The sequence below is a fragment of the Musa acuminata genome, chromosome BXJ3-8, assembly GCF_036884655.1.
Source record: "Musa acuminata AAA Group cultivar baxijiao chromosome BXJ3-8, Cavendish_Baxijiao_AAA, whole genome shotgun sequence".
NCBI classification, from domain to species: Eukaryota; Viridiplantae; Streptophyta; class Magnoliopsida; order Zingiberales; family Musaceae; genus Musa; species Musa acuminata.
This window is the reverse complement of record NC_088356.1, coordinates 4,330,123-4,352,465: the sequence shown is the minus strand read 5'-3', so window position 1 is coordinate 4,352,465 and position 22,343 is coordinate 4,330,123. Positions and strand designations below refer to the sequence as shown.

At 41.3% G+C, this 22,343-nt stretch overlaps 4 protein-coding genes and 1 long non-coding RNA gene across 7 annotated transcripts; 4 read left to right on the top strand and 1 right to left on the bottom strand.

Annotated features, from left to right (window-relative positions):
• The first annotated feature begins 111 nt into the window (after positions 1-111).
• Positions 112-3,350, top strand: LOC103993674 (pentatricopeptide repeat-containing protein At4g14850-like). Its single transcript, XM_009413828.3, has 2 exons — positions 112-3,113; positions 3,202-3,350. The coding sequence occupies exon 1, from the start codon at positions 237-239 to the stop codon at positions 3,015-3,017; it is 2,781 nt and encodes a 926-aa protein (XP_009412103.2). The 5' UTR covers positions 112-236; the 3' UTR covers positions 3,018-3,113; positions 3,202-3,350.
• A 146-nt stretch (positions 3,351-3,496) lies between these two features.
• LOC103993675 (exocyst complex component SEC15B-like) lies at positions 3,497-8,108 on the top strand. Of its 2 annotated transcripts, none has more exons than XM_065164000.1 (2): positions 3,497-7,024; positions 7,618-8,108. In XM_065164000.1, the coding sequence occupies exon 1, from the start codon at positions 4,592-4,594 to the stop codon at positions 7,010-7,012; it is 2,421 nt and encodes an 806-aa protein (XP_065020072.1). In that variant the 5' UTR covers positions 3,497-4,591; the 3' UTR covers positions 7,013-7,024; positions 7,618-8,108. The 2 variants fall into 2 exon arrangements, with proteins under 2 accessions (XP_065020072.1, XP_065020073.1); XM_065164001.1 differs by having other exon boundaries at positions 7,614-8,108.
• Positions 8,109-10,831: 2,723 nt separating this feature from the next.
• LOC135582161 (serine/threonine-protein phosphatase PP1-like) lies at positions 10,832-13,756 on the top strand. 2 transcript variants are annotated; one of them, XM_065162994.1, is made up of 5 exons: positions 10,832-11,100; positions 12,476-13,035; positions 13,146-13,349; positions 13,432-13,450; positions 13,604-13,756. In XM_065162994.1, the coding sequence occupies exons 1-4, from the start codon at positions 10,899-10,901 to the stop codon at positions 13,447-13,449; spliced, it is 984 nt and encodes a 327-aa protein (XP_065019066.1). In that variant the 5' UTR covers positions 10,832-10,898; the 3' UTR covers position 13,450; positions 13,604-13,756. The 2 variants fall into 2 exon arrangements, with proteins under 2 accessions (XP_065019066.1, XP_065019067.1); XM_065162995.1 differs by lacking the exons at positions 13,432-13,450; positions 13,604-13,756 and having other exon boundaries at positions 13,150-13,328.
• Positions 13,757-14,041: 285 nt separating this feature from the next.
• Positions 14,042-17,941, bottom strand: LOC135644985 (mediator of RNA polymerase II transcription subunit 28-like). The gene is made up of 3 exons (XM_065162997.1): positions 17,643-17,941; positions 14,521-14,633; positions 14,042-14,416 (listed from the first exon to the last, which is right to left on the bottom strand). The coding sequence occupies exons 1-3, from the start codon at positions 17,899-17,901 to the stop codon at positions 14,282-14,284; spliced, it is 507 nt and encodes a 168-aa protein (XP_065019069.1). The 5' UTR covers positions 17,902-17,941; the 3' UTR covers positions 14,042-14,281.
• Positions 17,942-18,398: 457 nt separating this feature from the next.
• Positions 18,399-22,193, top strand: LOC135645160 (uncharacterized). Its single transcript, XR_010498683.1, has 3 exons — positions 18,399-18,463; positions 21,477-21,550; positions 21,640-22,193. It is a non-coding gene; the product is annotated as an uncharacterized LOC135645160 (long non-coding RNA).
• The last annotated feature ends 150 nt before the right edge of the window (positions 22,194-22,343 follow it).

Sequence of the window (22,343 nt, the reverse complement as noted above, 5' to 3'; positions counted from 1 at the left end):
CAATTTGCCAAGGGATTCATTCATGCATCGAGATCTCGCAAGCATACCATCTGTGTGATGTCGCTGTGCAAAGAGCAACCAGTCGATATAACTGGGTGAGGCCAACCCGCTGCCAGCGCAGGTAACACTCGCCTTGGATTGGGCCCAATAATTATCGCCTGACTCGAGTTGGACTGCGTCTGCATGTATGCTGCTTCCCTACCCGTCCTACGCTTCTTCTCTTCCATGGGGTTGTGATGAAGCTTTGCCGCCTCCCCCTTCCCACCTCTTCGCCCTTCAAGCCCTTCCACACCGCCGCCGTATCCATCCTCGAAGACCATCTCACTCCCGCCTCCGCCGCCAATCTCTCTTCCCACCTCTCCCCTCCACCGGAATCCCCGGCCTCCTCTGTCTCCAATCTCACAACCCTCATCTCCGCCACCCAGTCCGTCGGCGGAGCCGCTCAGATCCACGCCCACCTCGCCAAGTGCGGCCTTTCATTCGGCCCTCCTTTCCGCCACCACCTCCTCACCCTGTACTCCAGATGCCGCTCCCCCGAATCCGCCCGCAAGCTCTTCGACGAATTCCCCGACCCGGACCACATCTCCTGGTCCGCCCTCATCTCCGCGTACTCCAACAACGGCCTCGGCCGCGAGGCGCTGTTGTCCTTCAGAAAGATGCGATGTTTGGGCGTTCGGAGCAACGAGTTCACACTTCCGTCCGTCCTCAAGGCCTGCTCTGTCTCCTCCGACTTCATCGCTGGCACACTAGTCCACGCCTTCGTCATAGTCACCGGGTTCGAGTCCGACGTCTTTGTTGCGAACACCCTCGTTGTCATGTACGCCAATTTCGGCCTCCTCTTAGATTCCAAGAGATTGTTCGACGGCATTACTGACCGCAATTCTGTCTCGTGGAACGGATTGCTCGCAGGCTGTGTAAGGAATGAGAGGTTCGAGGAGGCAGTGTCATTGTTTCAGGAGATGGTGATGGATGGAATGAGGCCGAATGAGTTTGGCTTCTCCTGCATCCTAAATGCATGCACTGGCTCGCAGGATTTATCCTGCGGGAGGGCAGTTCATGGCTACCTTACCAGGCTTGGATACCACTCGGACCCTTTTACCACCAATGCTCTTGTGGATATGTACGCCAAGTTGGGAAACGCCAAAGCTGCAGCTATGGTTTTTGGAAAAATTGCTCGACCGGATATCGTTTCATGGAACTGTTTTATTGCTGGTTGTGTTCTTCATGGGCATGATAGCCGGGCATTGGCATTGTTGGTGGAGATGAAGGCATCAGGAATGGTTCCAAATGTGTTCACTCTGTCTAGCGTTCTTAAGGCTTGTGCAGGAACAGGGATGCTGGATTTAGGCATGCAGATACATGGTAACTTGATCAAGGCTGGTTCAGATTCTGACTCATTTGTCGGTGTTGGACTTGTTGATATGTATGCAAAATGCAATTGTTTAGATGATGCAATGAAGGCCTTTTACTTGATCCCTGAACAGGACTTAATATCATGGAATGCTTTGATCTCGGGGTGTTCACATAGTGGGAGTGATGATGAAGCCCTCGCCTGCTTCTCTAAGATGAGAAGAGAAGGTCTGAACTTTAACCGAACCACTCTGTCGGCAGTTCTTAAGTCCACAGCAAGCTTGCAGGCAATTACTGTAACCAAGCAGGTGCATGGACTCGCAACAAGAGCAGGGTTTTTGTCAGATCCTCATGTAGTAAATGGTCTCGTTGATGCATATGGGAAATGCAGTTGCCTGGAGGAGGCAGGGAGAGTCTTTGAGGAATGCCAATCTGGTGATGTGGTGGCTTTCACATCTTTGATTACAGCTCACTCCCAGAGTGGGCAAGGGGAGGAAGCTATCAAAGTCTTCTGTGAGATGCTAAATCAGGACCTGAAACCAGATTCATTTGTTTGTAGTAGCCTTCTTAATGCCTGTGCTAGTTTATCTGCCTATGAACAAGGGAAACAGATACATGTACATGTGCTAAAGATGGGGTTTATGTATGATGTGTTTGCTGGGAATGCACTCGTTAACATGTATGCAAAGTGTGGTAGTGTTGAAGATGCCACCTTAGCTTTCTCTGAGATACCAGAGAGGGGGATTGTCTCATGGTCTGCTATGATTGGAGGACTCGCCCAACATGGGCATGGGAAGAAGGCCTTGGATTTATTCTCTAAGATGCTTGATGAGGGTCTATCTCCAAACCACATTACCTTGACTAGTGTTCTTTGTGCTTGTAATCATGCGGGCCTTATTGATGAGGCAAAACAATATTTTGATCTGATGGAAGAGATGTATGGGGTTCAACGAACACAAGAGCATTATGCATGCATGATTGACCTTCTTGGGCGTGCTGGTAGATTAAATGAAGCAATGGAACTCGTGCATCGTATGCCTTTTGAAGCCAATGCGTCAGTATGGGGAGCACTCTTAGGGGCTTCTAGGGTTCATGGAAATATAGAATTGGGTAAACAAGCAGCTGAGATGCTCTTTGCCCTTGAGCCTGAGAAGTCTGGAACACATGTGCTGCTTGCAAACATGTATGCTTCAGCAAGCATGTGGGACAATGTTGCCAAAGTCAGAAGGTTGATGAAAGATAGCAGGGTGAAGAAGGAGCCTGCAATGAGTTGGGTTGAAATGAAAGACAAAATTTATACTTTCATAGTGGGGGATAGAAGTCATGATAGGACAGCTGAGATATATGCTAAGCTAGAAGAGCTTGGGGACCTAATGAGAAAAGCTGGATATGTTCCTATGGTTGAGACCGATCTCCATGATGTGGAACCAGGGGAGAAGGAAGTTCTCCTTTCTCATCACAGTGAGAAGCTTGCTGTTGCATTTGCATTGATCAGTACTCCAGCTGGAGTTCCAATTAGAGTGAAGAAAAATCTTCGAGTGTGTAGAGATTGCCACACAGCATTCAAGTTCATATGCAAGATTGTTTCCACGGAGATAGTACTTAGAGATATCAATCGGTTTCATCATTTCAAGGATGGGGCATGTTCTTGTGGGGATTATTGGTGATTGTGGAGTTGACTGATACTACTTTCCTCAAGTTCAAAGATGTGCTTTCTGGTTAACCAATGCTAGAAGTAAGACAGAGAACATATTGAAGGCAAGGTGGGTTTACCAGTGATATGTTTTATTAAAAGTGTTACCAAAAATTTTAGCTGGTTTATTATAAGAGATTACTTTTTGGTCTTGGCAGATTAGTGAAACATAATTTTTTTGAGGATTTGGGATGTATCTTGCTCAGCTTCTCAGGTTGTATGATCAGATATTTCTTTCTTCTATGAATTATTTTCTGGATTATCGAAGAACAGTATAATTCCTTATGATATCATCTTTCCCATATCAGAGTACAGAGATCACAAGGTTTGTTAATTTTGACCTTCCTTGATCTTTGGTTTGCATTTACCATCTTAAATTGTCTCTTAAAATTCTTCTTTACTATGCTACAATATTGACTTCAGATTACATGCATCATACTGTTTACTGTTTTATCTGCTTTCTCCTCTGGTTTTCAAGTCTCTGGTTAGCACAGTTTTCCATATACCTTTAGTGGTTTATCCTTAAAATGGTTGTCTCTAGGAGTGACAAATTGTCGACTGATGCCTTTTTTGTGTTCTCTTTATTAGGTGTTTCCCAAGATTTACTAGAGAGTGCAGTAAAATCACCTAACCCTTATTAGGTTCAATGTTTTGGAATATAGGAGATTTTACAAGACCATAGGATGATGTGTATTATTAAAAGGTAAAAATGACCAAATCTTAAATGATTGTTGGAATAAATTAAGATCATTCCTAATTTGTCTATAATGCTCTATATTTTTTTATTTATTGTAAAGCAAAGTATGTTGCATTTTCATGTTTTAGAATATAGGAGATTTTAAATGACCATAGGCATGATATAAGATTATGTTTTAGATGATCAGAATTAGTCCAAGATTGAACTTGAGTTCTAATTGATATAGCCAAAGGTAGTAATTTTCTTAGTTGAGTTTGCTCTATTGTGAAGTCCATATCAGATCCATCAACCCATCATCTTTGCTCTCCATATTGGTTCCATGAGATCCTTCTGAATCCCCAAGCTTTTCCAGCTTTGATTTATTCCTATTTTCTGGCTTCAAAAGTACTTAAATTTGATGCAACACCTTCTCCTTCCATTGGAAAAAAAAAATCTCATTCTTCAGATTTTTGTATTTATTAGAACTAATAAATAAATATATGGATGCATTTGGGGAAAGAGGATTTAAATGATAAACTTTTTATTTGATTTATTTTATTATATTTTTCTCTTGCATATAAATTTTCGTATGACTTTTGTCAATTCTGCTGCTTGATCGGTGGGTCCCGTTCGACGAAGGCATGTATTAAGGCGGCCCCACCCGCGGCGTCTTAAACGCGTCGAGACCCGAGTCATGACGCGGCCCTCGTCCTCCGCACGCGGGCCCCGGGCGAGCCGGACTCAAAGGGGTGCTTTCGTCATTCCAATAACTCTGTTTCCACTGTTGGGGAAGCAGGCAGAGTCCTCCCGTCTTATACGCAAGTCGGACGAGCGCATGACTCCTTCCCTCCCTCTCTATCGAGGGCTGATCGATGCGGCGGAAGGTGGCACCGGATTCATCGGCAATGGCGGCGGTGGGAGGCGGCGAGGGGGCGACGGAGGTGGAGCAGGCGCAGCTGTCCACGGCGATCCGTAACGGAGAGGACCTAGGACCCTTCGTGCGCCGGGCCTTCGCGTCCGGGCGGCCTGAGGCGCTTCTGTCCTCCCTCCATCACTTCGCACGGTCCAAGGAGGTGGAAATCGAGGACGTGTGCAAGGCCCACTACCAGGACTTTATGGGTGCCGTCGACGACCTCCGCTCCCTCCTCTCCGACGTCGACTCCCTCAAGTCTGCCCTCGCCGACTCCAACGCCGCCGTCCAGTCTACCGTCGGCCCCCTACTTGCAGCACTTGACGCCTACCTCGAGGCCCGCTCCGTCGCCGACAACCTCACCGCCGCCATCCGCGCTGCTCGCCTCTGCTCCCGCCTCTTCGCCCTCCTCGCCCGCGCCAACGAGCATCTCGCCGCTGATCGCCTCTACCTCGCGCTCCGCGCCATCGCAGCCGCGGAGCGTGACCTGCTCCCCGCCGCTCCCCACCCCACCATCCGCCGCATGCTCGTCAGCCTCATTCCCGCTGTCCATGCCCACGTCGAGCGGAAGATCTTCAAGGAGTTCTCCGACTGGATGGTCCAGATTCGCGTCGCCAGCCGCCACCTCGGCCAGATCGCCATCGACCGCGCCTCTGCTGCCCGCCAGCGCCAGGCCGAAGAGCAAGGTATTCGCTCCGGCTCCACCATCACTACCTGTATCTTCCGCGACCATCCATACTCCCTCCGCCTCGAGGAGGAGGACGACTGGTCTGGCGACGACTCCGACGACCTCGCCGCGGCCCTCTCTGATGGCGAAGCTTCGATCCTCGATCTCATCCCTCTTTACCGTGCCCACCACATCCACACGACCCTCGGCCTCGAGGAGCGCTTCCGGCGGTACTACTTCGAGAACCGCAAACTGCAACTCATCTCTGACTTCCAGGTCTCCTCCTTGACTCCCTTCCTCGAGTCGCACCAGATCTTCTTCGCACAGATCGTCGGCTTCTTCATCGTCGAGGACCGCATCCTCTGCACTGGCGGCGGCCTCATCGCACCGCCCGATGTTGACGCCCTCTGGGAAATCGCCATTACCAAGATGGTGTCAGTGCTCGAGGACCAGTTCTCCCGGATGCAAACGGCTAACCACTTCCTCCTCATCAAGGACTACGTCAGCCTCCTCGGCGTCACACTCCACCGTTACTGTTACTCGGTCGACCCCCTACTTGACGTCCTCTCCAAGCACCGCGACAAATACCATGACCTTCTCCTCTCCGACTGCCGCCGCCAGGTGTCTGAGACCCTTGCCGCCGACAAGTTTGAGCAGATGCTTATGAAAACGGAGTACGAGTATTCCATGAACGTGCTCTCCTTTCAGATACAGACATCTGACATCACCCCAGCCTTTCCCTACGTCGCCTCCTTCTCCTCCAGCGTCCCTGACCTCTGCGTCATCTGCCGGTCCTTCATCAAGGACTCGATTAGCTTCATGTCTCACGGTGGGCAGCTTGACATCTACCCTATCGTCAAGAAGGACCTTGAGAGACTCTTGGGTGAGGTCGTTGATGGATCCATTCTACACCACATCGAATCCAGGAGTCTTGGTGTCTCCCAGGCAATGCAGGTGGCTGCCAATATGGTCGTCTTGGAGCAGGCCTGCAACTTCTTGTTTCGCCATGCAGCCCAGCTTTCAGGCATTCCACTGCGCATAGCAGAGAAGGTAAGAAGGGAGTTTCCTTTGAAGAAGTCTAGTATCGCAACAGAGGAGCTCCTTCAGGGGCTGCTAAGGAAGAAGATCAATGATTTCATGATGCTGACAGACAGTATTAGTTGGATGGCGGACAGCCCACCCCCGAGTGGGAATGAGTACTCCAATGAGGTGATAATATACCTTGAGACATTGGTTTCTACAGCACTGCAGATACTGCCCATCCAAGTCCTTCGACGGATACTTCAGGGTGTCTTGACCTATATATCTAACGCTATCATGGGTCTTTTCCTTAGTGACACTGTCAAGAGGTTTAATTTGAATGCAGTGATGGGAATTGATGTTGATCTTAAGAGGTTTGAGTCATTTGCAGACGACCAATCTCGCTTGTTTACTGATTCTGATGATTTCATTGCTAATGAGTTAAAGCTTGCATTGTTAGAGGCAAGACAGTTGGTTAATCTGCTCATGTGTAACAACCCTGAGAATTTCCTTAACCCAGTGATCACGGAAAGGAGCTACGACAAGCTCAACTACAAGAAGGTGATCACAGTTACTGAGAAGTTCAGGGAATCATCAGATCGGCTATTTGGAACTTTTGGCACAAGGGGTGCAAGGCAGAATCCAAAGCAGAAATCATTAGATGCTTTAATAAAAAGGCTCAAGGATGCTAGCTGAACCAGTTTCCTGGTAGAGTAAAATAAAAGAATTTTTCTTGATTTCTGTGAATTATAGATGGTTTGTTATTCATTGTTTAGAACTTGCATCCTACTCTGGTTAGTGAAATTATCATATTATTGTCCTCTAGATGTAATTTTTTGCAGTGACTTAATCTGTCTTCTATCTGGATCTGTGGATGAACTAAATATAGAATGTTTTGCTTTTCTGAGCTGAAACTTTCGTCATATTTTTTATACCCAAATAGCCAAGCCAAAAATATGATTGACAGGATTATTGTGAAACTCTTCATGGTTCTAAGGTATTTCTTGGAGACCTTATACAAGAAAGAATAGGTTATGTCATACAAGCTTTACATAGACAATCAGTTTTCATACATTCCTATGATCCATCCTATCACACACAATATGAAATCGCATTATTCATAAATGTAACTGTCACAAGGTTAGGTTACTTTGAAGTTGAAAACGATATAAGCGTAAAAAAATTTATAAAATCTTGTTTCTTTCAGTGATAGAGATTACTTAATTTTGTACTTTAGTTGAAGAATTTGGATTCTAGATCATATCTGCATATGTTATACTGACACCAGTTTTGCTAGCAAGTGCTTGGCGAGGCAAGACCCAAGCACCTCAAACCTATCTGAGCAAGGTGTCTTTACTTGGGCGCCACCCAAGTGAGAACCTCAAGCCGGATGTTGGTTGACCCAGGCGCTTGTTCAGGCCAACCCAGGCATAGTGAGTTCGGACCACGACAGACTGCGAAAATCAGGAACCGATCTGGCGGCCAGGCTGGTTGGGGTGTTAAAACTATTTCAGAACCAAACAGGTGGATACCTGCTTACAACGGTCGAGCTGGTCACTGGTGAAGTGGTTTTCAAGGGTTTGGGTTTTCATTTTTTTGGCAATTAGAATGCAAAACGGTATAATTTGTGGTAATTCATAATCTTGGCTGTATGAGCAATGCTTTTGAAATTTGGTTCTGTTTGTGCTCAGAGATGAAATTGATGACATTGAGAGTAGAAACTTTGTTGAATATTGACTTTATTGTGTTTGTTCGTGATGTATATGTTGAATATCACAAGCCTTTTTTATTAGTTTGTATTTCGTGATGTTTTCGTGTGTTCCGGACTTAATTGTACTAGTCTACAATGAATGTTATTTTTTATGTGTCTTTTTATAAAAAAACTGTATATTCTTTTTGTTTTTATATCGTCGACTTTTTTGGTTCAATGGCCACTGCATTTGACAACAATGTCTTTTATGATGGTTATTTCTACAATTTCTATTAATCCTTTTGTAAGCTGTTCAAAGACAACAAGGTGCATCGAAGGTCAAAGCATATATATGCATCACTGTTACTATCTTGAGGTATAGTTGTTCTCTCTGTTTCTTTACCTACACTTGAAGCAATCATGAACTGACTAACAAATGTCATGTATCAATGTTTCATATGTATATGTTTCATATACACAGCTTATACTACAACATGTCAAGGAGGTTGGAAGCATACTTTTGGTCCAAACAATCAATGCCTAGTCTGGTCAGTTCTTTCTGGTCTCTTTGTGATGATCGTAACTTCCTTTCATTTTTATCACTGTTGCAGAATGTGCCCCACCTGGTATCTCCATGGAGAGCTAATTCATACTATTTGATGCATAATGTTCTCCACTTTTATTATGTTTCACAACTGGAGTCATTAAAAGCTCGAGGTAGAGTTATTTTGAAGCTTGTAGTACTTCTGTCATTTTTTGATGTATCTTCACTTTGAACTATCTTGAATAAATCTTGCCAGTATTATGTCTTTGTGTTGTCCTGCCAAATTTTGGCTAAAAAGTTCCAATTTAGCTGCATGTGTATTTGATATTTTTCTGCCTTCTGATAAATATAGCGTTATTAACTGATATAGGAACATTTATTTTAGACCCTGATCTTTGATGGCAAAGTCCAATGCATAGTAGTAGCTAAATTCGAAACCCTGTGATATGAGAATAGCAATGGAATAGAGTTATTGCCTCTTAAATGTCACACCTTTTTCTGATTTCGTTTGTGGCTATCTTGGAAGGGATTATAAATGGATTATACTTACAACTGTAATGCATTTATCTTATTTTTTCCAACTGTAATGTGTTTAGTGGGATTCAGAATCTGTGTGAACTTATGTTGAATCTTCTTTCATGAATGCCATAACATTAAAGTAGCAATAAATCAGTCTCTCTCTCTCTCTCTCTCTCTTAAATGTCACACCTCTATATGATTTCGTTTATGGCTCCTCTTGGAAGGGATTAGTAATGGATTGTTCTAGCAACTGCAATGCATTTCCCTTCTTTTTTCCACTGTTCAGGTTGATTCAGTGTTTATTTGGTCACAGATTTTGCATCAACTTATGTTGAATCTTCTGTGCAGCTCCAATATTATTGGGCAGAGAGAACAACTTGAAGTAATGGAGGATCTGTGTGTTCCAAGGTAAGCAGGAATTTAGGAAGTCCTGACTTGATAAGCAGCAAATTTTAGACTCCAACCACGTCACAACTCGTGTCGCATTATACCCCTGTCAAGTCAGCACAAGGGATACTTCCTCACGTCGAGCCAAAATCCGTATCAATGAGACACTCATCAGCAAATCCTGTCTTAGAAAGCTCGGGAAGATGTCGCATCGCGTCATTCCGTGCATTTCGAGCGGCGGTCGCATGAAGGTATCACCTCGCTACTTAGGGATCGGTTGCCACGCCAAGTCCACGTACAATCGATCCTTGCGCAATAGTATAAAAGCCCCTGACCAATATCTGGTTAGGAAGAAGAAGAAAGGGAGGAGGAAAAGTAGCAACTACGAGGGGCCAAAGTCGAGAACCCCACCCCACCCCTGACGAGGGCTTTCTGTGCAGGAGCTCGGTCACCCCCGGAGGCATAGTCGCCTCGACCAAGAGACGCCTTCCCGGAAGACAGTGTGTCCCGATCAAGAGACGCCATCCCGGAAGACGGTGTTAGTGCCCCGACCAAAAGACGCCTTCCCACATATGACGTCAGCATCTCGACCTTCCCAATATAAGTCGGCTTCAACATTTCTTCCAATCGATCGTGAGCTCTCGACATCGACCCATTGATCAAGCTATGCTGACTCATCGACCACGGCGCATCGGTTCACTAACACGACTCTCATTCTCATCATCCACCCATTGGGCTGACTAGTTCTAATAACAAAGATCAAACATTTTCAAATATGCCTGGTGAAGTATAAACACAATAAAATAATTAGTCCACATAGACACATGTTATATATGAAATTAGCGGATTGATGTGAATCTATATTGGACTCGATAGTTATAAGCTCACATTTTTTAATTCATGAGATTCACTAATTAATGCCAAAAATTTGGTAGGAACATCCCAAATAGATGAACCTTAATTCTCCTTCAATCTTCTCGAGGCAAAAAAGATGGACCTTAATCTGTAAGGCCCAGAATAGGTAAAAAGATATGGTGCAAGCATTTTGATCCAGAATATGAAGGACAGTCAACTAGCGTTGATGACTCCCAACGCCTCTGCACTTTCTTCTACCGATAAACTCTCTCGGACACAAAAATAAATACCAATTAGTAAATGGAGAATATTTTTCTACCACCATCGCAGGCCCAAATTTGAAGCGCGGGAAATGCTGGACCCCACGGACGTGTAGCGGTTGCCCGCCGAGGTGGCCCAGATGGGACGTCGGTCGCGCGCGTAAATTGTGCGCGTACCAAATGCTCGTGGGCTCCAAACTAACGCCTATTTCGCATCGCCGCGCCTCTGAATCATTCTTCTTCAAATAAATAAACGGAAAATAAAAAAGGGGTCGTCCCCGTCGTCGCCTCCTCCTCCCCCGCCACCGATACGACGAAGGGGGGAAGATGATGACGACGAAGAGCTCGATGGGGGCCATGGAAGGGGCGGTGCTCGACGACGTGATACACCGGCTGCTGGAGGGCAGACGGAGCGGCCGCCAGGTCCAGCTGTCGGAGGCGGAGATCCGTCAACTCTGCCTCGAGGCCAAGAACGTCTTCCTCGCCCAGCCCAACCTCCTCGACCTCCACCCCCCCATCAAGATCTGCGGTCGGTTCTCTCGTACTCCTTTGCTGCATTCACTTTCAGTTCCTTTGCCGCATCGCTGCATTCTCTCCTCGATTTCTTGATTCGTGCTCTAGGAATTGGTCTTATTTGGTTGCCGTTCGAATAGGGTGATCTTGTTTGGCACATCATCTTGCTTGGCCAATGTTCGTCGTATATCTCCCTTTTGTCTTCCTTCTCTTCGGTCAAAAGCTTCAGCACGAACTACTGTTTGCTCACGTCCAAAGGGCAAATCTGCAGATCCTTCGTCTGTAGATGAGCCAAACATAAATTTGGGGCTTTTTCCTAATAGCTTAATATTCTGAGAGGACCTTTTCCTTTACTCTTCCATCCGTTTGCTTCGTCCACATATGTTGCAGATTTTTGTCATAAAGAACATATTTCATTTTCGAGCTAATTATAAATTATTTTTCATAATTAACTACTTTAGCATTTTGATCTCTATAGTTTTCAAAAAATATATTAGAATAGGTAAAATATTGAGATCCTTATACATGGTTTAAAATATAATTTTACAAGATTAAAAATAAGAAAGATAGATGGTTTTATTGAAACAACGGGATTAAATGTCTCGCTTTCGTAAATATAAAGATCTCAATATAACTTTTGAAAGTATAGAGATTGAAATACTAAAGATAGTTAATTACAAGGGATAATCTATAATTAGTCATTCATTTTTTAGATGACTATTAAGTTACCTAATATCTTCATTGAAATAGTGGTCTATATAACTATTGAGATAATCATTCTTGATGTCAAGATAACCAAATGTCTCATGACAAAAAGTAAGTTTTTAGTTTGCTACATGCATCCTAAAATACTTAAAGCTCAAATTATTACGAGGAGCATTCAAGTCATACATAGAACTTTGTTCCTTCTTTTATTTATAGTGTAGGATTGTTTGGGGTGTTACAATTTGCCTCTAACGTCTTAGATGATCATTGCATATTATTAATATGACCATTACATTTCATGACAACATACTTTATTAGTGAATTTGAGAAATATGTCAATGATTACTTAAAGGTTTTCAAGTCATTTTGTACTTAAGTTTTGTAAAGAAATTTTACTGGATATAATTTTGATGATTGGTAAGTGTGTTTACTATAGCACAAGTTTCAAAGAAATTTTAGTAGTTAAAACTTTGCTAATCAGATGTGATCCAAAATATTTGAAATCGTTGTTTTTTGGTTTTAGGTTAATTCGGAAAAAAATGTAGTTTGCCATAACTTTATGCACGCTAATGGTTTTATAAAATACTTATTAGATTAGCAAAGTTAAGTGTATCTTTTATTGTGTGTGTCTGTTAAACAGTGAATTACATTACTTGGATAAAGATATTTTTCTGTTTATATTACAGGTGATATTCATGGACAATATCTCGACCTTCTCAAGCTATTTGAAATAGGTGGCTTCCCTCCTAATTCGACTTATTTATTTCTCGGAGACTATGTGGATAGGGGCAAACAAAGCTTGGAGACAATATGTTTGCTCTTGGCATATAAAGTCAAATACCCTGATAAATTTTTTCTTCTACGTGGCAATCATGAAGATGCAAAAATAAATAGAGTCTATGGATTTTACGACGAATGTAAAAGGAGATTCAATGTTCGACTATGGAAGACATTCTGTGATTGCTTTAATTGTTTACCCATGGCAGCACTGATTGATAAAAAGGTATTATGCATGCACGGGGGCCTTTCACCGGAGCTGAATAGCTTGGATCAAATTAGAGAAATCTCAAGGCCCATTGAAATCCCAGACTATGGCCTTCTCTGTGATCTACTATGGTCTGATCCTGATCCTAAGAATCAAGGATGGGGCGAAAGCAATCGCGGGGTTTCAGTTACCTTTGGCGCTGATAAACTTGCAGAGTTCTTGGAAAAGCATGATCTTGATCTAGTATGCCGCGGTCATCAAGTTAGTAGAGCTTTTTCCTCCTCCCTTTTCCTTCTTCCTACTCACTTCGGTTCCTATATATCCATCCACTCATGTGATACAAATGTACAACTCATAAAATTTTATCCTAGGTAGTTGAAGATGGATACGAGTTTTTCGGAGAACGAAAATTAGTTACTCTATTTTCAGCGCCAAACTACTGCGGGGAGTTCGATAATGCAGGTGCATTGTTGAGCATAGATGAAAGCCTGTGCTGTTCATTTGAGATATTGAAACCTCATGATCCCATATCTACTCCAGGCAGCTCCAACACAACAAAAGCAGCTCCTAAGAAGGTAAACTTGCTTGCCCGGTGAGGTGAGTTGCTTTATATCTATCCTCTTTTCTTCGATTTAATTGTGAAGATGTTTTCTGCAGGGCTTGTCTAAAGATTAAGGTACTTCAAACTGACACCTTGAATTCTCCCTGTTGAAGATTCTTACCGTTTGTTGTGGCCTCCAGTCAGTAGTTGGCAAAGATTGACGTTTCTTCCTTAAAAACTCAGAGATCTAAAGGGTGTTTGCTAATCTGTGGTACTTAATTCTGATAGGTCTTACAATCCCTTCAACAGCCAACAATCCTAAGGGTCAGAAGAGCCAATCCCTTCAACAGCCAATCCTAAGGGTTAGAAGAGCCAAGCTTGTCCAACGCGCGCTGGCAAACAACTGTAAATTTACACTAAAGCTTTGTTCTTTGTACAGCAATCCGTAATTGTTCTTCCATGTCGTCTTCTTCTTCACCCATGTAGGTGGCTGGATTTTGTACCTAATACTTGCAAGAGAATCTCTTCAGACGCTGCCTGTGTTCTGGGTATCGTTCCATACACTCTCTTCTTAACTTTCAGTGTCCCTTTAGTCTGTGGTGGTGTGCCTATTACATGCTACGGAAAAAGAAAAGGAATTATGATCTGAGCTTGATCCAAAAGAAAATAGTCTTCTATCTTGAATCCCACAAGGTAAAAACCATAATTAGAAGAAGCTCATGGAACTCAGTTTCTCAATAGGGTAAACCTTTGGATACCTTCCGATGTCATCATATAGTATTATAGCAAAGGGATTAAACCTACCAAGACTATCGAGAAGTATATGCTGACATTGCATTTTATTCTAATCAAACTTTTAGCACATAAAAACTGTTATCGTTGGGCAGTTAAGTAAGCCAGAAAAGGATCATTTCTTCCTTGTTTAGCACAAAAACTTTCCTCGTGGTTGAATGCAAATTCCAGGTTCTACACCGTCTCCAATTCTGTGACGTGCTTCTCCAGCTGTTCTTTTAACTCTTTCCTCCACCCATCAATCAGCCTCTGATGCTTCTTGATCAACTCGGTTTTAGTTTTTAACTCTTCCTCCATCACGGATATCTCCTGGAAAACATATGATTCCAGATGAATATAACCACTCGGCTTCATCTTTAGTTTCAAGCAAAGATGCATGAGAAACCTTTAAATTTGCACACACAAAAGTGTACCTTGCGAAGCATTTCCTCCTTGGTGGGTTCGTCCTCACGCTGCAGCCCGACGAAATACAGTTGGAGCTTTTTAGCGGCCTCCATAAATTCTCGTGCGTGTCGTTCAACATCAACTAGAGACAATCGGTCGAAGATCAATGTTGATTGTTGACAGGAATCCATGCTAGAAATACAAGCCCTAATTTATGGATATGCAACTAATGAATCACATATGATGCTTCTACATACTTGACAAGGTTTTCATGTGTGTGTGTGTGTGAAGAGTTTGCAGATAATTTAGACCATTATATTTAAGCTCCCCAAGGAAACAGAAGAAATAGAAAATGAAACGAACAACCACATATAAACCGTTATTTTTGTCATTCACGAATTGCAATTTAGCAGAACCTTAAAGAAAAGAACAAAATAACTAACTATCAAATTTAAAAGAAATAAGTAACTATAGAACCATAGTGAATTGTTAGGATTCCTAGTGTATTACAACAAAGTTATGTAATTGTAATGTTCCAAGAATTCCGATCCAAAGATTCAAGTTTCGGTTCGAGACCAAAACCAGTCCCTGGTTGGATAGATACGGAACCGATATATACTGGTATAACAACACATAGTACATCAGTGTCCCAGGCAACCCAGGTCAAAGGGAAAGAGGAAGAGAAGAGTGGAGGAGGCCGAGCATCTCCAGAAGAGAAGGAAAAGCATAGTAGGAGGAGGAGGAGGACGAGAATTGGTGGCAAGGCAATGGTGAGCTAATGGGCAGTGACGGTGGTGACAAAGCAACAGGCGATATAACAATAGAGCCACTCGATCGATTGTGAGAGAGAGAGAGTAAAGTAAATAAATGTTAGTTGTCTTTATTAAAAATATAAATAAATAAATTGATTTTGAACCAAATCAGATGAACTTGTTCAATCAATCTGTATGCTGATTCTTGGTCAGACCAGTAAAACTGGAGAGATCAAACATGTCCGACCATAAACACAATTATGATCAATGATGAACTAATGTAAAGGCTAGCTAATCTCATGTACTCTTATGATCTTAAGCAATAGCAATGAGATAAACTAAATGTCAAAAAGAAAATAATCTAAATATTTCATTTCAACACGGGAAAACGTTACAATCTTGTCAATAATAAGAATGAAGCAATTGTAATTCTGTCAAACAAAAGCAAAGACATTATATATACCCTTGTCTTTGGAGTTTCATATTCTTGCTGTTCTATTTCATTTAGTTGCAAAGACGAGTCAAGCTCTCTAAATCAGTATAAATTCGAGGAATCATATACAAATAGAAAAGTTGACTCTTCTTTCCATGCTTTCCTGGGTACTTATCATGGATAACAACAACCAATTCATATGAAAGTAGAGCCATGTTACTGCAATGGTGTCAGCAATAACTGCCAGATATCTCCACAAACTAGTTCTTTTCCAGTTGTAGAAGGACCAACACACTATAAACAACAGTCTCCATGCATGTTAAAGATCTCATTGCAAACACATACATATAAAGCGGATCTCCAGTATATGAGATTCTTCTCTAGAAAAGCATACTTCTTTAAAGATGCAAATATCAGTAAGTAAATTTTTGGTAACTCAGATCTCTTGTCCCAAAAAATCCATAGTGGCTATGAAGCTATTTGAATCTTTTGTGGTTTCAGCAGAGATGAACTTCTATTTTCAGGATATTTTTACTCCGTACCATCATAGAGCTCGCCTCAAGGGATTTAACAGTAGTATCTAGAAGTTGCACTCCAAGGTGTAATAACACAACCTTTCATAATATTATTCCATCCAAATCTGACGGCAAGTTCCAGGAGAGCAAGTGACAAAGACAAACAAAAATGAATAAAACGGATGATCATGTTTCCTTGATGATAAAATATCTCAACAACTAGTTTTAAAACCATAAAGTATCAGTTACTAGCTTAAACTTCAACTCTCCACATTACAAAGCGCCCAAACTAAGCAAATAACCATGAAAATGAGATAATTAAGCAATTATGATCATATGTTTAGTTGATCTAAAGGTCCCAACTACGTTACACAAAGTGCTATTTCTGCAGATCTGATCTTGTGATATCAACATGCTTTATTCAAAACCCTAAGGTTAAGATTTATCAAACATAAGCACCAGAATATAATCAGAAGCAGAAAATTTCCCTGGTTAGTAAATTACCAAACATCGCTGTGGTTCAACACTGCTACCCGACAGATACAGTACCATGAATGACATGCATTAGATTTTCCGCTTCTCACAAAAGTTAACTCATGGATATGGGCATGAAAATCTGACATGGACATGTATCCATGTGTCACAAGGAGTTATAATGTTCTAACAATGTGAAATACTGAAAGTCAAATTAATGAAAGAACTTATAGTAATAAAAGGATTTCCTTCTTATATATACACATTCATGTGAATATTCTTTATTTTGTATCATTAAAGAGTTCAATAAGTGACTGTAGAACAGATACGTATCCAACATGACTTGTGGATGCAGACATACAATTCCATGTACATTGACATAAGCAAATGCTATGTTGAGTGAACTTAACCAGCAATATATCTAATTCCATTGATGAGCAAAACTAGGATTCAGCAACTTGTTCTTTCGTCTCTCTCTCCTTTTTCTATTCAATGTTGCAATTCTTATATCAAAGCAGCAAGCCCAAAGTATCCAGAGTTTTCAACCGACTAGCTATTCACGATGGCATGCTCAAGATAATTCTCGTTGGAGCAAATCAACAAACACCTAATGGCCAAATGTCAGTCTTCAGCAACCATACGCATGATTACCTCTATATTAGGTCTACAAAATTTGGCAACGAAGCTATGGCCCATTGTCATTGAAGCAAAACAACAAACATCTATCTGTTCAGATTACCATCTTCACCTGTCCCAGACACGGGACCCATGAAAACCTGGCAAGTAGGCACTGAAGCTTTGGCGATCTATTCAAGGAAACGTTAATCCAAAGTTCTGATCTATCCTGCATTACCAATAGTGACTGGAATTCTAAGCTACAAAGATGAGTGATCTCTAAGCTCCCAACTTTTTCTACCAAAAACGGATTCAGCGAGCAAGAAAGAAGGAGATGGATCAGAAGGCGTTAGGGAACTGACTCTGGTGGGAGCAGTGGACGGAGCGGTCGACGGCCTGGAGCTCGCGGGCGGGGAGGCAAGGGAGAAGCGCCGCCTCAAGCGCCACCACGCAGGCCATCATCTCCTCCCGCTGCGGCGGGGACGGTACGGGCGGCGCTTCCAGTTGAGCCGGGTGCCCCTCCGCCCCCATGGGGGACCTCGAAGACAGCCTAGCTCGGGACGCCGCGGCATCGCCTCTCTCTGGCTCCGACGGTGGAGCCTGTTGCTGCTGATCTGCCATTCCTAGATGATTCGAGAGCAGGAACTTCCAAGAAACTAAATAATACGCTTCAACATATATATATATATATATATATATATATATATATATATATATATATATATATATATATATATATATATATATATATATATATATATATATATATATATATATATATATATATATATATATATATATATATATATATGCATGAGGGATTGGATAAATTGTCATATTAAAGAATATTTTATAGGGTTATGATAAATAAAATATATCTTTTTGAAAATATTAAAAAAGATATTTTTCGAGAAAATAGAAAATTATGAGTTTTTCCGAGAATTCGCCTTTTTATTCATCTGAACTATCATCTTTAAGCGGGCCAAATAGAATTGGGTACTTAAATTTATTGGTGGGCCAGACCGGATTTGGCCCAATAAAGAACCATTTTAGGCCGAGCGCAACTGATCGAGGCTATAAAGGGGCAGCCGCGCTGAGGAACATCTCACACTTATTCAAGAGGGTAGAAAGAGAGGGAAAGACTGCGGGTGGAAGAACAGAGATGGCGGAGCCAGAGGTGGAGGTAGATCTCGCCTTCCATTCTCTTTCTGATCTGATCTTTCAGTTGCTTTTCCTCTTAACTTGATGTCGATTGCTCTCCTTCTCTTGTTGTTCATCTTTCTTATGGTCAAGGATTAGCATAAAAAGGAGCAGATCTGATCGTCTTTGTTCACGATGTGTGATGCTTCAATCTTCTTTCCGTTTTCTCTTTCCGGTTGATCTATGAGTAGCACAATGATTCTACCCGTGGATAAGTAGAGATTTTGGTTCTTCGTGAGTAAGGTGGATGTACTTATTGATCTGGATATTAATGCATAATCATATCCCTTTCTTGGAGACTTCGATCCATATTGTACTTCCTTTATTAGATAAAGAAACCCCCGTGTGCATAACTCATTCGTGATTCTTGTTGTGCATTGCATCAAACAGGAGAGATGGTGCATAAGTAGCAACATGTTGTCTTGTTTGTAAGAAGAAATCTAGGCGTACAAGCCTAAGGTTCATCAACTACTTTGACATATCATATATGGATTTCTTGATTTGAGCAATTAAAATATTTTTATCAAAACTTGTTGTATCTGTGTTCTCTTTGCAACGAAATATCATTTTATGAGTATTATCTTGATGTACTTGAGTACCTAAAATTAAAAAAAGGTAGTTCGAATTTAGTTTAGTCTAGCAATGATCCTGTCGTTGTCTTGTACAACGGAACTAAATGGCATATTTTGGCTTTTTTCATACTTATGTGAGGTTCAATTCTCATTTCTTAAAATTTTGTAGTAAAGGTTTAATTCCAGCCCAATATGGCTTCCCTGCTTTTTCATATGGCTCTTTCTTTTTTGCTTCCAAATTCATTGGGATATTAAGGTCAAGACAATTGAGCTTGTGGGACAACTTAATTACTTCGAATTTTAGATGCTAAATAATTTGTGGATGGTTTTTGAAGCATTAATGATGCAGGTTATGTTTTGATTGTTTGTGGGTGATGCATGTCTTCGAGTTGCATGTCAAAGCAGGAACGTTCTTTTCAAGATTCTCTGTACGCTGATCCCCATTGCTTTTGGGTTCTGTCTGCTTTATAGGGGTTGTTTTTCTTTTATCTCCCTAGTTGTGTTGATGATATGGTCCATTATTCTAAGAGAACCTGAAATCAGCTTATTATTTTTAGTTGAACTGAAAGTTCCAATACTTAAACAGCTTACCTTGAATTTTCCCTTGCAGAATGCTTGTGTTGACAAGAATTATGTTTATGAATGCTGTGTAATAATGTAATCTTTCCATTTGGAAACTACAATATAAGTTGCAAAGGCTTTGACTGCATCTGTTTAGGATATGCTTGCACTGACAGCTTACATGACACTTGCGAGTGTACATGTTTTATCATGACAACTTTTTTAAGAAATTGTTTAATCCAAAACCTTTCTTTATGCTCTTTATTTTCTTTTGTATCCTTTCCCATTTCTTATGTGCCTTAAAAGTTATTTTTGAGGGAACGAGTAAAGTTAAACGTGGCTACTATTTTTGCAAAGTTAAATCACTCTATAGAGTATAGTCTATGGCCATCCTTGCTTTCTTTTATACTGTTATAGTTTTTTTCCAACTCTACCATAAGTCCAGAAAGGCTGCTTCATTATCGTCCTAGAATCTCGAAAATAAGAATCTATGGTGGTCAGCAATTTGCTGGTTTCCTTCAATTTCCATCTAGCTTTTTTTAACAGGCCATTATTTGCAAAGTGTACCTTAGTATGAATGTTTGTAATGTGTGACGGTATATTTCCATAATAAGAACTGAGTTGTATTGATTTACTCATTTACCGTGAAACATAATACTGCAGTATATGTGTGCCATAAGGTTTGTTCATTAAGCTTCTTATGTCATGCTTCCAGCTTATGATGTGTAAAATTATTGGTTTATGAACGACTGAAGTTAGACCTTAAGCACACAAGAATAGGAAATATTAACACATTATCATCAATATACAGTTTTCATAGCTTTTCATTACGATCTCTGTAACTCTGCAGTGCTAGTTTTTTTTTTTTTTTTTGTAATTATAGTTACGTAAAACATTTTACTTATTGTCTGCTTATTTGGTAACATACGTAACAATCAAAAGGTGATGGTCATTCTTGCTTTTATTTATCTTTTCCCACTTAAACATACATCAAATCCATGCCACCTTAAAAGCCAGAGGAAAGCCATCCATGTTGCATTTTCTACTTGTTCGACCTTTAAGAGGTTCAGAATATGCTTTTCAGAGGGACATGCATCAACATCATCACTGATAACCTTGTCCACGCTTGTGGCCTTCCCTCTTCCTGCCTTTGGCCTTACTCCAAATGTATTTATTTTGTTGACTTGTTTTTGTTTCTAAACAATCCTGTCGCAGAGATATATTTATTTTGTTTCTAACTCTGACTAGTGGCAGCGAGATAAAACAATTCATTCTATTTAGCCACATTTACTGAGAAACTAACATATCATCTGAATTTTTTCTGAGCTCTTTTGTATTGTACTGCAGCCCTTTCCTTCCCATGCCTTTAAATCAGCGAAAGTATTGACATTGATGTTCTTAGGACTTCATAATATTTCTGTTTACGTGCATGTTCATACAAATTGGAAAAGTACTATGTATTCCATCTGGATGTCCCCTCAAAAGAAAAAGTACAAGAAAAATCCAGCATGACATAATACTTTGATTCAGTTTGGTTGTCTGAAGACAGATTAAAGGTAGTGTGGGATATGTATACTCTGCTCATAGTAGGAACTTCACAAACTGCTACCTCGTGTTACAATCCTCAAAAGTTTGTCTATTACCACAACCAACCGTGATTAAGGTTTTTGTTGTTTGCATATAGTTTATAAGCTTGTCAATACTATATATCAATCATGACAGAGGGATGTTAGAAGTGCTCTAAAATGTTGCTCAGTAGGAGTGAGATGGGTAAGCTTGAGATATTCTCGACCATTAAGATTATGACAACTCTTGTTTTACTTTAACGTTGTGACGACTGATGAGTGAATTTCTTGCTTGCAGGCCTTTGAGAATGTTGCACGAAGATGTTGAAAATTAAGCATCATAATTTGGCCTTCCTCCAAAAAAGATCTCTGGTGTGTACCAACATCAATTATTTTCCACATTCTAATAAGCCGACTTGGACAACTTTTTCATAGCTTTTCCTCTCATGTCAAAATCGCAGCTAGTCGAGCATTTTATTCTGAAATCAACATCAACACCTGCACTTCAAAAACATGATTTCTCTACTAATTAGTGCAGTATCACTGCACAGTGCTTCGGAGTCTATCACATGCAATCGACCCTGCAAGGTACATCCTCATTACAAATTTCTCGAGTTATTTGAATCTTTAAGCTGATGCTTGATGCTAATTTATAAGTTGAAATCAAGATGGTTTAGCCTTGTGAAAGCTATCGTGTTCTCAGCTTAGGATGCATATATTCTAATCTATTATCCTCCTGTCACGTAGTAAACCATCCATGATATTGCTAGATAACGGTAGGGGGCACAGGTGGGGCAACATGGGGTTTGGCTGCACACACAGCTTCGTAAGTATCCTAAGAGGAAAGCAACAATATTGGGTGGACGTTGCTTTCACTTTCTCCTGTGTGTGCTCGTGCTTGAGAGCTTTTAGTTTGGATAAGGTGTCATAGTGCTGGTTTCATGATAGGCACTCGTTGACATCGTTATACTTGGAGGAATCTGATATCTCTGGAGAGTTACTACTTTGATGTAACATAAGGCAATCCTGACTTAGATAGCTCGTAATGTGGGTTCGCGTTTTGCTTCACGTAGCTGTAATGGCGTATGTAGCACCGCATTACCCTTCCCTTTGTTATGTGACGAGAGAGAGTAGCTATTGGAATTGTTAAAACTCAAATTTTCTT